Source organism: Neolamprologus brichardi, chromosome 12, assembly GCF_056152115.1.
Source record: "Neolamprologus brichardi isolate AB-2024 chromosome 12, ASM5615211v1, whole genome shotgun sequence".
In the NCBI taxonomy this organism is placed as follows: Eukaryota; Metazoa; Chordata; class Actinopteri; order Cichliformes; family Cichlidae; genus Neolamprologus; species Neolamprologus brichardi.
Window position 1 is genome coordinate 7783160 of NC_142115.1, and position 15253 is coordinate 7798412.

A 15253-nucleotide genomic window follows, 5' to 3' on the forward strand; every position below is an offset into this window, starting at 1 on the left:
ATCTTTTAGTAAAAAGAGAGCCACTTTCATGACACAGAAAACTCAGCTCAAGCTAGCTCACTGAGCCATTAATGACACTTTGTACAGTACATAGTGTCCATTATTTTGTGCTTATCCTTTGGGTCCTCTCCTTCCACATGAACCTTTACACCTTTATGTGAACAGTAAAGTTTCAGTAAAGGTTAACGCTAATGCTGCAAAAGAGTTTGTTCATTTTTGTTTAACATATTGAAATTGGGCTGTTTGCTCCGGCAGTCTGATTTGCTGACCTACACAGCAGCACATGAAATCTCACCATCCTCACACACATAGTGCTGGAAATACAGTCCCCACTGGTACTCGCACCAAAACTGTCATTTGGGTTATTATCCTGCAGAATAAGTGGAGTGGACGATTCTGTCCCGAGGAGTCGAGATTCAAATCTGCGATGTCATACTGATCTACAGCGTGGAGCCACTCTGTTGGTAGTGAATAGAAAGCTGACTTGGTGAATCGCAAATTACCCCCTCCCAGTCTAAGAAAGTCATCCTGAATCCTGTCACAGTGACCTTTCTAAATTTTACAATTTATTCTCTGCAGAGTTTTACATCCACATAACAAATTCATATTAAGGAAGAGGGCAAATCACTCCTTGTTTCTGCAAAGTAGGTAGTATATTTTACCTTCTCTCCTATAGCTTCATATTTTAGAGCTCCATTTCACTTCTATTGTCCTTTAAGTTCCCTGGCAGAGCCCCGAGGGCCAAGAAAAGCAAGACTGAATGCCTTTTTATTCCCTCCTCGTCACTGATTAACAGAGCTCTTGGTATAAAGATTGGCAAGCAGCTTTATTTTCTTCACACTTGGCCTGAATAGAGTGATCATTATAGCTTTCATAAAATCAGGCCCTATTCACCCAGAATTGCACATAAGAAGTACCCAGCACTCACTGGAAACAGCACTTACAGTTGTGTGAAGGGAACAGTGAAGGATGATTTTGTGGCAAATCTAATTTATTCTTCTTGGATGTGCGAAATGTGATTTGAAATTGAAGGCTAACTGAGCTCTGCTGTATTACAGTTTTCCTGTTGGAGCAATGGGAAACAACTCAAACCAATTGTAATATTGCCACTGGATGTCAATGTGATCCCAAGGGACTTGTGGTTCACTTCCAATACTGGAGGTTTTGGGTCTGTGCCTTCAGCCCCATGAAGTCCTGGGCAGAAGTGGAATGGTTATCATAGAATGGGAATGAAATCTGTGGAGTGGCAGCTGGGTTTCTTAGGGTCTTACCAGTAAATGGCAGGAAACTGCACTCAAATTGCTTAAATAGGGGGAAAGATGATAAAGGAGTCAATGAGAATCAGATTCATGATGAAGGCTTGAAGAAACCTGATTTTAAAGCCATTTAAAAGTTTTGGTCCTCTGGAAACCATACATATAAACCAGCAAACAATACATATAATAATACCATAGAACTTCTACATACTCAAGATCTGCACTGTCCATACTTCAAGGTTTATAGAGGTGCTCGATGAGCTGTAGACTAAAAATGTATTCTACAATGCGGCTTTGTCCTGTGCCTCCTGCTTCTCCCGTTACGCACTAGATGTTCTCTACCATCAGCACTCTGATGCTCTGACCACTGAAAGACAGCAACATTTTACATACGTGCCAAATGGCAGCATGAATCTTTAAAACGCTCAATCCAAAATTATTGCACAACATCCATTGTTTACACTATGATCACAACACACATGATAAAGGAACCCTGGTGCGTAAAATAGACACATCAGGGGTTTTTTGCGTTTCATGAATGCTGAAACTGGGCTTTGGGGATGCACAATATGAGTGTCCCTGTCTCTAAAGCACTTTGGGTCAGCTTCAGTTGTTTAAATGTGCTGTAGGCTATAAATAAAATATACAAAGAAAGTTTCAGACATTTTTCATTTTAGCCCTCCCCCCCTCCAAAAAAAAAATAAAATAAACAAAACCAAAATAACATAAATAAAATACAATAAAATAGAATAATACAAAATAAAATGTTACAGTGGGCTATCCATCCTATCATTATTGAATCAATCCGATACCAATACTGGGACTGGTATCGATATTTCCAATATCTGAATTGATTGAGGGTATAATTATCAGGTTTTTCAGGAGTTCAGAAAAGATACTAAAATATAAATATGGCACTTTTGCAAGACAGTTCACTTCCAAGTTGCATTTGCAACAAAGGGTCTTCAAGCAGGTTGGCATTTTCTGTATATATTGTTTCAGTTAAATGGTAAATGGACTGGTTCTTATATAGCGCTTTTCTACTCTTCTGAGCACTCAAAGCGCTTTACACAACTTGTGCATTCACCCCAGCACATTTTTCTAAGTGCTTTCTAATTAACATTCACACAGTCTCCGATGGATGCATCGGAGAGCAATTTGGGGTTAGTATCTTGCCCAAGGATATTTGGCATGCAGACTAGGGGAAGCCAGGAATCGAACCACCAACCTTCCGATCAGTAGATGACCTGCTCTACCACCTGAGCTACAGCCACCCAGCCAGTCCTGAACATAACTTTAGTGTCGCTTAGTTAACTAGTTTAGTTAGTCTTTATATCTAATTTCCCTGTTCACAACTGTATGGATTTGGAAGAATTATATATCTCACCTCCTAATTTTTATCATCCCTAATGATACATTCACACCAAATGCTAAACTAGGCCTTTGCAAGTTAAAATATTAAAATTTAAAAATAACAATTTTGCGACGCATTGCATTGGAAATCAGACTCTGCCAACAATCAGAAAAGAAAGAAAAGCTTATTGATGCCTTTTCAGGGGAGCTGCAGCAGAGTGATTCAACTTTGCTTTTATACAGACTGGAATAATGGAAATAAAGGAAAGTGCTTTGAGGAAAATGAGGTAAATTGTAGGAATTTATGGAAAGTTGTGAAAATATGTTACTATAACCTGATTCCAGGTATCACAACCCTCTGTAGTTTGCATACAGACCAAATCTCGGAGTGTATGATGGAACAAAAGAATAAAGAGCTTACTTCTATCTAGACAGTCATGTCTCCACAGTCATAACCACTTTTTTTTATTTCTCGAAAGCATTTCCTATTATTCGGCCGTTAACACAGAGAAAGAAGCTACAGGAAATGTCAGTAAACACAACTGATTGCTCAAGGACTACTGACTAGCTTACAGGTTGCAGGATGTGAGACTCAACAGTGCTGATTTGGTCATCTGCAGTTCTGGAGCTCCAATAGGACTATGCTGTCCAAATACCTGTTCACCTTTTACACCTCTGACTTTTAATCTGACTCCAGGTCTTACCACCTACAGAAATACTTGATGCTAAGAATTCTGTACTGGTTGGAATGGTTTTTGCCAGCCAGTTAGTGAATGCACATTTTTCCCTAGCAACAGGAGTTTTCCAGGATCTCAGTGCAATAGAGATTTGATTATTTGATTTTTCAGAAAACAAGCTACCACAATACCAATGTGAACAGAAAGGCGTTAACTGAAAGAGCTGTCAAACCATAAAACACGGTCAAATCTGTTCAAAAGTTATTCTTAGAAAGCTGCTGGGTGCTCCCTTTACATTACTCATAGTCATTTGATCTGTTCTGGAGGAAACAAAAGCTGTTTACTTGGTTTTAACTATTAAGTTTGCTGCTCAAAGTGCTACAGATTTCAGTTTTCATTGGGTCTACTAGAAAGGGATTTTGTTAAAAATCAGCAGCCAGTATTCTCAACACATTCTCAGATTCTAACTCTCCTACATCCAAGGTCTACACAGATGTTCCTACTCTGAGTTCTCAGAGTTGCATGTCCTGGTCTTAAGCTTGGGTATTAATGTAAATGCCAAAAGGAATCCCATTTACCTCAGCTGTACTGTGGGGGAGGCAAAAGCTTCTCTGAGATCGAAATTGTCAGAACATAAAACCATGAATGTGGAAAAAACATAATGAGGACTTTTTTCACATTTTCATGACATGTTCCTTTAAAATGGGCACCATAACAACAAAATATGATACTGGGGAACTTGTACACATAATAAATAAGTACACTTGCTTTAATTTAATGGACAAATGCACAACAAATGTCACAGGAATCTGAATATTCCTTTAAAGAAAGTGTATTACGCACTTCTGTTAACATGTACAGAATGTTTCTCAGTCAGCTTTTAAAGAAAGCATTTTAAATTTCATTTATTTCATTGCAGTGTGTAGTGATCCAGTGGAGTGGCTGTAGCTCAGGTGGTAGAGGAGGTCACCTACTCCAGTCTGCATGCCAAATATCCTTGGGCAAGATGCTATCCGATGGATGCTCTCTGATATAGCCATTAAATGTTAGATAGGAAGCGCTTATAGTACTTGTGTGAATGTACAAGTTGTGTAGAGTGCTCTGATATAGTAGAAAAGCTCTAAATAGGAACCAGTGCATTTGCAGACTCTGCTTTAGTTTCTGGGCAAACACTTAAATTGGTCACTTGTGCAAATCTATTAGTTTATAATACCAGAAAGTCTCTGGTAGTGCTTTTGAAATGTCTTTCGGAGATGAATCACCAGCATTTTATTTTGGTCACAATACTGGTGAGTGCAGAGCTGCAGGTTTTCAAGGATACACCAAACAATTTAATGGATCTCTGACGTGGAACAAGACAGCTCTGTGAAATTATCCCCAGCAAGCACCAGGCTTCTCATTAAAGCCTCAGCCTGAACACTATCAGCTGCTTTTATTTCATAAAGTGAAGACAGTGAGTAGCAGACAATGTGTCATGGCTCAGCTGAATATATGTACTGGTAAGCTATTCCACCAAATATCTTGACAACCGTGCATGGATTTCACACCACAGATGGACCTGACATCACACATTTTGAATATGATGGAAGCAAAACAAAAAAGTAAGGACCAAGTGGTCCTAAAAAGAAACATCTCGCAACTAATATGGCATGGTGAAGTAATTCTGTTATTTGGAAACAACTCAGTAATATTATTTCATATAAAAAGCACATCTTAGAGAGGCAGCTTCTCAGCAATTTCAAAATAACGTTCCTAAATGTAAAATTGTGAAAACGTATCTAATCTTCTACAATGCAGCATATCATCAATGCATTCTGAGAATTTGGAGAAATCTCGGAGCACAAGAGAAAAGGATGAAAGTCCACATTGGATGCTTGTGACTTTCAGGTGCTCAGACGACACCTTCTTAAAAAGGGTGTGATTCTTTCATGGAAGTCGCTGCATGGTCTCACGAACACTTCCAGAAATCACTGTCAGTGAAAACAGGTCACTGTGCCATCCACAAATGCAAGTTAAAGCTTTGTCTTCAAGCCGCCTTCTCTGGGCTAAGGATCATTTAAAACAGACTGAGGCAAAGTGAAAAATGTGACATTTTAAATTCTTTTTAGAAAACATAGACACCACATCCTTCAGAATAAAGAGCATCCAGCTTGTTATCAGCACTTAGTCCAAAATGCTAAACTATATACTGCATCTATGACAGCAGCAGAGGCTCTGTAGTGAAAGAGTGGGTACTGAAGTGTCCTGCCTTCACACCACTTCATTTCTTGCCCTCAAGAAATGTGGACAGTGTGTAGCAGTGGAGGCCTGATTCAAACCTCTTGGTTTTTAACATTTGTTACTGTTAGAGAGCTGCCTGGTAGGACTCCAGCGTTTAAATAACAAACAACTGACTAAAATGGATCTCCTCATAGATGTGAATGAAACTGAGCGGTGGTTACACTCGAGCAGATGAGCTGTTCTACTTGTTGCACCACTTTGTGATATCATGAATCCCATTATGCCGCCTTTGGGGATTTTCTTGTCTCAGTGTTGTGTGTGCCAAATTTTGTTTTTAGAATTTCTGATTGCTTTTGCCTGGATGGCATGTCTGTTTGAAGCTGGTGTGAAATGTTTAGAGATTTTTTAGATTGCGGTTCACTGGCTGGACTTTTAGGTTCTGATTCCATGCCTACAGGGAACAGAAGGCTGTTTTGCTTCACTGTGGCACTGGAATGAAACTGTTTCCAAAGATTGCTACAATGCAAAGCTTGAAGGATATGCATATAAAGAGATTCTTTTACAGCTTGAAAAATACTGGAGCTGCAGAGTTGTGCTCCAGCAACAGACTGATTTTTCAAAGTCAAACTCATTTCTATTTGATGTAACCAAGTACAATATGGCCACTGAGCTGTCAGATCTTTATACATGCCTCGAAATCACCTAGTCTGACTGGTACACTAGATAGCTACAACAGAATGCTTAATAATGTTCTCAGCAGGCATTAGTTTGATGCATGTGAGTCACAGAGCTGATTAGTTACAGCAGAAGTATCATTCAGCTCAATGTTTCTGTGACACCTCTATTAAAGCTCCAGCTTTGAGTACGCAGGACACACCACAGGCCTTGTATTAGAACTGACGGACAGAGTCAACATTCATAATGGCAATGTAAGAAAAAGACACTTGTCTGGAGAGTAAATGAGCAGCAGCACAGCATGCTGCTCAACTTGCTGAATAAAGAATGAAGTGGAAAATGAGGCAGCACACTGCTGACAAGACTGGCAAGCGAAGGCAAGTCGGAGTAGCTCCAGAGAGCAGATTAATGCCTCGATGTAGAGCTTATGTTGGCCAATTTAGCTTCAGTACTTTCTGTAAAGGAGCTTCTACCTTCGACAATCATTTTCAGTAAGTGCTAACGTCTCAGCCACTACACATGTAGCATGTGTACATGATGCTGCGTGTGTAGCTAATACGTCACGTTTACATATTGTAGGTTGCCACAAGTGCACAGTAGTGAACAGAGGTGCTTTTAGACAAACAGCAATGTCATACAGGCCTAGACACACTGATGTTTTCTGAATAGTTGCTGGTAGTCGTTGTGAACGTATGCCTTCAAAGTAAAACTTGTGCCTTGCTATAGCGCCAAACACCTTTCAACCTTTACTTTGAAGATGAATGGTCTCGTTTTCCAATTTTCATCATACTTTTCAGTTTCCCTACTGCTCTGGAAGCAGCAGACTTCCATGTCTTCCATGTAATGGATGTTTTCTGTGCTGGGCAACTACCAGTCAGAGAATGCACCTCGCCTCAGTGAGCTGTGCTTGCGGACCAGTCTGTAGACAAAGCCAATGAGGAAATGAAGAAAAGACTCGAGTTCCACTGACAACTTCAGGCCGAAGAATTAAAGCAAGACCACATTTATTCAGGGATTTTCCTCTCACAGAGAGTGACTTCGTGTCTGTAGCAACTGTGTTGCTGTCATTCTGCAATCATGTGTAACCTCTTATGTTTGTATTATAGTTTTACCATCCTTTGTGAAGTACATTCATCTGTATTTGTCATTGCCAAACCCTGCCAACACCACCCCTTTACATGAACGTGTATTGAAAACCCTGGGTTACCACTGATAACCAATGTTACCCTAGCAATTAGGATGACTGCAAGTGAATCTAGATATGCAAATATGCAGAGCCCAGGCATATAATACAGGACATGTCCGGTATGACTAAGACAAAAAATATAATCAAGTGATCTTGAAGTCAATCATAAGGAGAAATACAACAACAAAAGTACAAATATGAAAGAATGAGTTTAATCACCCAGATTTATAAATTAGAAACAAAACAAAACAAAAAAAAAAGAGCAAATAAAGTTTGGAAGTAGTAACAAACACTGTAGAGCACATCTATAACAAGGTAGAAAAGTACACAATTCTCACTTCACTTTCAGGCTTCAACACAGCTCTGGCAACACTCAATGTTTCAGTGCAGCACATAAACAGACCATTGTAGAAAACTAGGTTTTGTAAACGTCCATGATGCTGATCAAGATTATAGAAGGAAATGTAACAAAACAGAAGTACAACACAAACATTTATCTTAATATATTAAAATTTGTGCTTCTGTTACCCACAATCACGACAACACTGGATCAACAGGTAAATAATACAGTCAAGGAAGCCCTCTTTAAATTTAATAAAATACCCTCCACTGTAATAACTTACATACATTCATTAACGCCATTGGTCATTTGACAGTCTGTTGAATTGCTAAGGAGTAGTTACAGAACCAAACTGAAACATACATCGACTCTTCAGGACACTGTTAGATTACAATAAATGTCTGAACATAACTTTCGCTGAAACAACCTTTAATGAGGTTTGGGATCAGCAAAAAAATATTTTTACAGGCACTAATGAAATACTTAACACTATGGAGCTGACAGGAATACATGGCTCACAGTCAGATAAGAAAAACGACTGAATTCCATCAGTTTGGAATAAGTTAGTTCAAGCAGGCATGTTTACCTTAAGAGCTCACGCTACAGTCTAGTAAGATGCGCTTACTGAAACTGCAGCAGCTTCAACAACATACACACTTTAGGTGTCCAAGTTTGTTTTGTTCCTATTCTGACCACTACTAGTTTGAGACAATTACACAGTCCTCCCCCCACAAAGGCAGGAAGTGACCGCTGTCCACAGCCTTCTGGTGGATCGTCTCAGCAGTTCGCCTTTGGTTCAGGGTATTCAAAGCCTGCAGCAGGTCATTTAAGCTCACTCCTTTACCTTCTTTCTCCACCCAAATATGCAGCAGTTCATGGATCCTGTCTTCATAGGGAAGGTTCTCTTTGCTTTTGATGACATTGTCACTAATTTCAAGCTGACGGAAAAACCTCTTGTGATAGTTCACATCTAGTTCTTCAAAATATTCAAAGCACTTCCTGAGAGACTCTTCACCTGCAAAAACAAACAACAACCTTCACTCCATCACATTAACGCCTTGTGCTGATAACATAAACATTTCGACAGCCAACTGGACTGCAATTAAAAGCAGCGCGGTGGCATGAAATGGAAGCTTTATCTAATGTTGTGTTTAACAACAGGTGCTTGTGTGTTATGCAGTGGGTGAGATCAGGAATAAGAGTCAAAATACTTTACCATTCACAGGAACAAGCTTGGGAAGTGGCACCTCTTCCTAAATGAAACAAAAGCAAACAGGCATTAACAAATAAAAAGTCAGAAATTGTAAGACCTGCTAAATCAAAGTCATGTCTTATTTATAAGCAGGTGAATGAAATGAAAGGAAAAGCATTTATCTAAAAGATCTTACACAATACAGTGATGCATTTTCCTGTCAGTGTGGATGGAAAATGAAAGGAGACACGAGATAGTGAGACTGATAAGGAGCATTCCCTGTTAATCTTCAGGTGTTTTAAGGACCAGGTGACTCATTAAGTTTCCACTAACACAATAACAGCAGCCTGAGACACTGAAGATCAAATGTTAAAGGTAATTCTTAAAGCGAGAGTCACAGGATTCTTATACGGCTTCTGATTGTTGAGAGAATTTGCTCCAACATACTGAAGTGCAGTATGGAAGTAAAGAAGCACGTCACTGAGGTTTATCCATGACTGTAGACCTGTCCCTCTGCAACTGGGAGCAGGTAGAATTCTGAGGCTCTTTCTGTCATGTAAGGAGTTGTGTGTAGCATGAAAATCAAAGTGGGAACACTGGAACATGAGGACAGACAGTAAGACAGCAGAGGCTGTTAGAGCAGCAGAGCATTAGTTAATAGCAGCAAACAAGACAAGCATCAAGGATGAAGCAGGCGATGAGATGAGCTGCAGCTCTCACCCTCCTGTGAAGCTGCGCTGGGACCACAGGGCTGGCTTGAGGGGCAGGTGTGAGCGCGTCTGTTAGGCTGTGCTGAGAGTTACTGGCTGAGCTGTTGAGGCTTGGATTGAGAATTTGACGCTCATCCTCAGCAATGTTGGAGGATTTAACTCTCACCAGATGCTGGGACAGGATTAGATTTGTGCTGGTTGGTCTTTGAGTGTCCTTATCCTTAGGAGTCTGGATGGCAGTGTATTGCTGAAGAACATGTTAAGAGAGTCTCTGTCATTTAAGTTACCTTTGGAAAGTCATTTCCATTCAGCTCATCGTCATGGTTTGGCTATTTTTGTACATTAATGGAAAACATCACTCACCTGTTCTGCTTTGCTCCTGTCAGACCGATTTCTCTGAGAGCCTGAGGAAAGAATGTAAGAATTATGCAACTTCCAAGAATTCCCCAACTTTCCAACACAAAGTTATTTAATTTTTGCCTGAGCTCAATTTAATTTCATCAACTGAGCAGAACCTGCTGCTGCTCTGCATCAGTTCTAGCACACTGTGCAGCCTCTCCTGGACACTGTGTGTCACTGAGGATTTTCATCAGTCGGCTGGAAAGCCTGCCCAGCAGTTCCAGTTTGTGTTGGACCCGGCCCAGTTTACCAGCAGCATGGTCAACAGCACAAACTGGGAAAAACATCTTCACGTGGCTCAATCCAATTGGAAAAGTACTTTAGTGAACTCGCCAACAGCAGCCCACCTCTATGTGAGGCCTGCATGGTAATGATATACACCCCAACAGACTGTGGTTAACATGTTTGCTGAGAGGGCGTACTTGATAATTAGGCTTTAATCAGTTACACCTGATCCCAACATAGTCAGCATGATGTGTTGGCAGCTCATCTTCTGCTCTTAGATCATCACACCTGAAACTGCATGTCCATTGTAGCAGGTTTCTGCACACATGTACATCCTCTATCACGCCGTCTGGTGTCTCAACTTATACTTAATAGCTTTCCAGTCTTTCAACACTGAACTTTGTTCCACATGTGATGAACAATTATCCAGAACTGTTAATTTTCTTACCATTTCATGTGCCATTTGGAAATCTCATCTGCTCTAAAATGTCTGATTACAGGAGAGTTTGGCCTTGTGCAGAGTCAAAATATCTCATCCTGTGAGAAGCTCTTATCCACTTGCTCTCAAAGATGGCACACAGACAGCATTGTGGGAAAATGCTTCATTGATAAGACTTTACTAACAGGGTTCCCAAAACAATGCTGTGAAGCTCAGAGAGGGAATCCAGAAATGTTGAATGGAACGTTATTTTCAGTCATTCGGTTGCAGCAGGTGTGTCTCAGCATTTATTAGCGTATCCTTATGGGTCAAAGTACAAGTCCTTCCCATAGCATTGATTAACACCTGTCAGAGCAATAACACTGCAAAGCTGTATCACTACACACATGAGACCAAAATGTTAAATAGTTCGAGCATCTGCTTTAAGTGCTTGGACCCTACAACACTGCTCCTGCTGACAGCGATCAGAGCTGAAATAACAAGTGAATTTGTTTAAGAGTGATCAGGAACCATCTAGACAATAGGTTGAAATGAATATTTTTCAAGCAAAAAACACAACAACCCACCCTTACATTTTGATGATTTGCTGCTCTATGTCATGCCCCAAGACCACACCTGGCCGGGTTGGTGACTTCTGTGACACCAGGAATGTGGAGATGGAGCATTTAGTTTACATTGGGGCATTTTTAAAAATTGATGTCTATACTGTTCTGGACAGCTTAAAAATCATCAGGCCTTCACTTCGGCAATGCTGAGCAGATAATACTTCTGATACAGCTGGTCAAGAGCATTTTCTTGAGTGGACACGGCCAGCTGCAGTGGCCACCAGAACATGACAACTGTGTAGTTGCCACACGTTCAGACAAGCAGCAGAAGCATTAGCTCCAGTCATAGAACTACTAACCCTACTACAAAAGATACAAACTGTGGCATGTGTATATTTATCATTTAGGTTTGTTTACCCCATTATAATGCAAAAACTATCCATCCTCCCCAGCTAACAGACAAAATGTGAAGGACTCAATGAACAGGTCGACAGCCTATCGGAGCACTAAAACTTTTGCATCAAGGTGATTTTACTATTAGGATCCAACATCTGTATAAGAACAACGTACCTGTTTTACATCTCTTCTTGTAGAAAAATATCCCAGCAAATGTTATGGCAGCGAGGACACACAGCACCACCACAACCACCACAGTGATACCTGTTTAAGAAAAACAAAAAAAACATAAGGGACAGAAACCCCCCCCAAGATATTCATGGTTTGAATCAATGTACAGTGCGAGTGAATCTCTGATATCATTCGTTTCTGGCCTGGAAAATCTGACTTTGTAAATATACATTTATCCCAGTGTAACAAAGTCTTGCATGCATCTGCCACAGAGTAGTGTACCTGGATCAGAGCCAGATTTGTTCTGGATCTTCTTGCACTCCGTGTTGGTGGTTGATGTGCAGTTCCTCACTTTCTCTTCATCCTCTGCACATCTAGTTAGGAGAGAAGCAAAATAAATCGAAAGGTTTAAAGACCTAAATGTCAGTCTTCTTCGCGCTGCTCCCTTTAGGAGTCACCAGAGTGGACAAGCTGCATCTAGCATCGTCTTCTGTCACACCAACCCTCTTCCTCTTTATCTCCTGCTTGGCAGCTCCACATTCAACACCCAGTATATCCACCATCCACTCCCTCCTTATACTTGTTGTGTCTTTACTGATTTTGAATAATTTGCAGACACTTACCGTGAACACTTCAAGCACACCTCACATGCTTGGTTAGGATCACAAAATCTCCCTGGTTTGCACTGACATTTAGTATCTTCAGTGTGAGTGCATGAGCTTACAATTTCCTCATCTGAGAGAGTAACATGAAAGAGACCTTGTTTAGTCAGAGTTTATGCTCGGAGGACGCCGACTACAAGAACAATCAATAGTGAACCTTTTCATTCTGATCGATGGTGTAAAGCCGTCAAGCAGAATTACCTGGGCGACACCGTGTGCACTTCAAGCAGAACTTCAGTCGGTTGTCATGCTTGATGTATGTATCGTAGTCACACTCCTCACACTGCCCCCTCTCTCCATCTACACTGCAGGGTGATTTCACATATGTGCCTAGAGCGCGCGCGCGCACACACACACACACACACACACACACACACACACACTTTATATGTCTCCTTCAACTGAACATGTGACTCTAGCTAAATAATAAGGCCGTTTCATGTGGCTTTTGATGGCTTACTGTTTGAAATTATTACAGAAGTTCAGTTTCATGAGACTTACCAGCTTTACAATTCAAACAACAGAGGTTGCCATGTTCATACTGATCTGCCGGGCAGTTGGCCTGCCGCCGTGCTCTGCCGTTTCCCACCTTAAGACCAGCCTGTGGGTATGCTGTGGTGGATTTGAGGAGAAGGACCAGGACAGGCACAAAAACCTATGGATTTGGATGCGGGGTTTAAAAAAATGATAAATAAATGGAAGTCAGAGTGGTGAATAAACAGGTTTTTTTAAAGAGCCCCTAAGCAGGCAGGTGGGGTGATGTTTGGTTACATTAAGGTACCAAAACTAGTTATGATCAGACAAGAATGGGAAACTGGGATAAAACATGGTGACTTATGAGCAAAAATCTGCTTCGTTATAGTCATGAAACTACCTTCTTAAGTAAAAATATCAAGTGCACCGCTTTCATCTTTTTCCATGTTTTGACTTAAGAGATTTCAAATTGATTATATTAAAGAACTCATTTTATGAGCTTTACAGAAACAATCTCTGATTATATGTTTTGGCTAACTGAAAACATTTTCACTGCAAACATACAGAAAAAGTATATAAGCCATTATTCTGTGGAAGCTTTCTTGTATGATGATGTGAGTCAGATTAGGCCACATTTAAGAACACGCCACTTCACTCTGAAAGCAAATAAACAAGTCAGTGCTGCACAGGTGGGTGGGGGAGAAGGGGATTTCCTTCCAACACTCCTTGGACTAAGCCTGGTGGATTCAGTATTAAGAAAGTGTACCAAAGTATCCGAGCTGATTTATGAACTTCTTAATATTGAGCAACACGTTTTAAATAACAGGAAACGTGATCCACAAACAGTGTGTCCTAATATGGCCAACACCTTGATAGGTTGCAGGAATAACCAAATAAGGAAATCACACCCATGATTTCGTAACACCATCAGGTGCCCTAGTTACTGTGAGGGCATCTCCCAGCAGGCATGGAGAGACAGACAAACACTCACCGGTGTGTGAAAGTATAAGAATTTTAATCCCCCTGCCTTCACTGGAAAGTAGAAATGGCGTGCTTAAGCATATTTAATAGTACTTTGGAAAGAAAAAAAAAACCCTAAAGCGACCTTGTTTATACACAAAGACATACAGAAGAGTTTATTTAAAAAAAAAAAAAAGTTTATATTTCCAATACGTGCTGTCCGACTCTATAAAGTAGCACTTTAAGTCGATGAAAGTGATCTCTGACGTAATGCAAACCATCATTTCCATCGCTTTATGCACATAATCAAACATATTAGAAGATATTTAATCAAAATAAAACTTTTAGGCAGCTCAAAATCAAGCCGAAAGCTATACAAAAGGCTCAAACAATAAGGCCAGGCCATTTTTATCCGGACTTTACCAACAGGATCTTTGCGAAAATTAAAGACATTTAAAATGCACACGCTCTTAAAGTTAGGCGCAACATAGCGCCCGGTACACAAGAAAACACGCGCTGTGGAGTAACGTGTATTCTTTTTATTCAGTGATCAGTCGCCGATGACAGTCAACCACAAACTGTCGACTAGTTTCAGTGCAGAGTCTCAGGTGGGGGAAACAGAAATAAAGTGACTTTTTGGTGAGCCCACGAGGAATTTCACACCTGAGTTCACACAGCGCCTTGTGACACTTGACACATAAATGCGACATCTTGCGCCAACCAGTAAAAAGGAAAATTGCCAGAGGTCTCTCCTTTTTATTTACAGTCAACGGGAGGATAAACTTTGGTTCGACAACCCGTGACAATTCTGGTCACTTCGGTCCTCAATAAACAAATCAAAACAACAACAACAAAAAACTTAAAAGTTTACATAATTAACTTTTTATTAAGTTAACAGCTTAACATAAATATTAGAATCCCCCCGCGGTTGTCGCGAAACATTAAAAGCACTCTTATTACTTTGAAGGATCTCCATTTTTAAAAATGAGTCACACGGAAGCTGTTTACAGAAACTTCACGCTGACTGACTGACGCCGGTACAACACCGGTCCGTGAAACCACGGCAAGCTTTGTAGATGTTTAAAAAGACAACAGGACTTACCACAAACATAGGAACGTACTTCATCTTCTACTAAAAATGTCGGCCTCCACAGACTTTCAATTATTCCACGGTAACTCAGAGCAAATCGATTTGGATTTACCACCGTAGCGTCCTGTAGGCTACTGTCTCAAAAGTTTAACTCAGGTGTGAGCCGACTGAATTAATGACGTAGCTGACAGGCGGGGCCAAAGTACAAAGCAGCCCCGTCTCAGCTCACAAACAGGAGGCGAAAAAAACAGCGCCACTGATACAACATGAAGTCAGTCTTTAC

At 40.5% G+C, this 15253-nt stretch overlaps 1 protein-coding gene across 3 annotated transcripts; it reads right to left on the bottom strand.

Moving 5' to 3' along the window:
- Nucleotides 1-7197: 7197 nt before the first annotated feature.
- Nucleotides 7198-15253, bottom strand: hdr (hematopoietic death receptor). Of its 3 annotated transcripts, none has more exons than XM_006797540.3 (10): nt 14983-15253; nt 12948-13101; nt 12648-12776; nt 12408-12519; nt 12067-12158; nt 11788-11877; nt 9973-10013; nt 9776-9856; nt 8924-8960; nt 7198-8722 (listed from the first exon to the last, which is right to left on the bottom strand). In XM_006797540.3, the coding sequence occupies exons 1-10, from the start codon at nt 15004-15006 to the stop codon at nt 8406-8408; spliced, it is 1077 nt and encodes a 358-aa protein (XP_006797603.2). In that variant the 5' UTR covers nt 15007-15253; the 3' UTR covers nt 7198-8405. The 3 variants fall into 3 exon arrangements, with proteins under 3 accessions (XP_006797603.2, XP_006797602.2, XP_035766503.2); XM_006797539.3 differs by having other exon boundaries at nt 9620-9856; XM_035910610.2 differs by lacking the exon at nt 9776-9856.

Excerpts from the sequence above, each read along its gene's own strand:
- hdr (XM_006797539.3), bottom strand. The coding sequence starts at position 15,006 with ATGAAGTACGTTCCTATGTTTGTG. Across the intron at positions 12,520-12,647 it reads GTGCACACGGTGTCGCCCAG|ATGAGGAAATTGTAAGCTCA; the intron begins GTAATTCTGCTT and ends TTACTCTCTCAG. Across the intron at positions 10,014-11,787 it reads CAAGAAGAGATGTAAAACAG|GCTCTCAGAGAAATCGGTCT; the intron begins GTACGTTGTTCT and ends TTCTTTCCTCAG.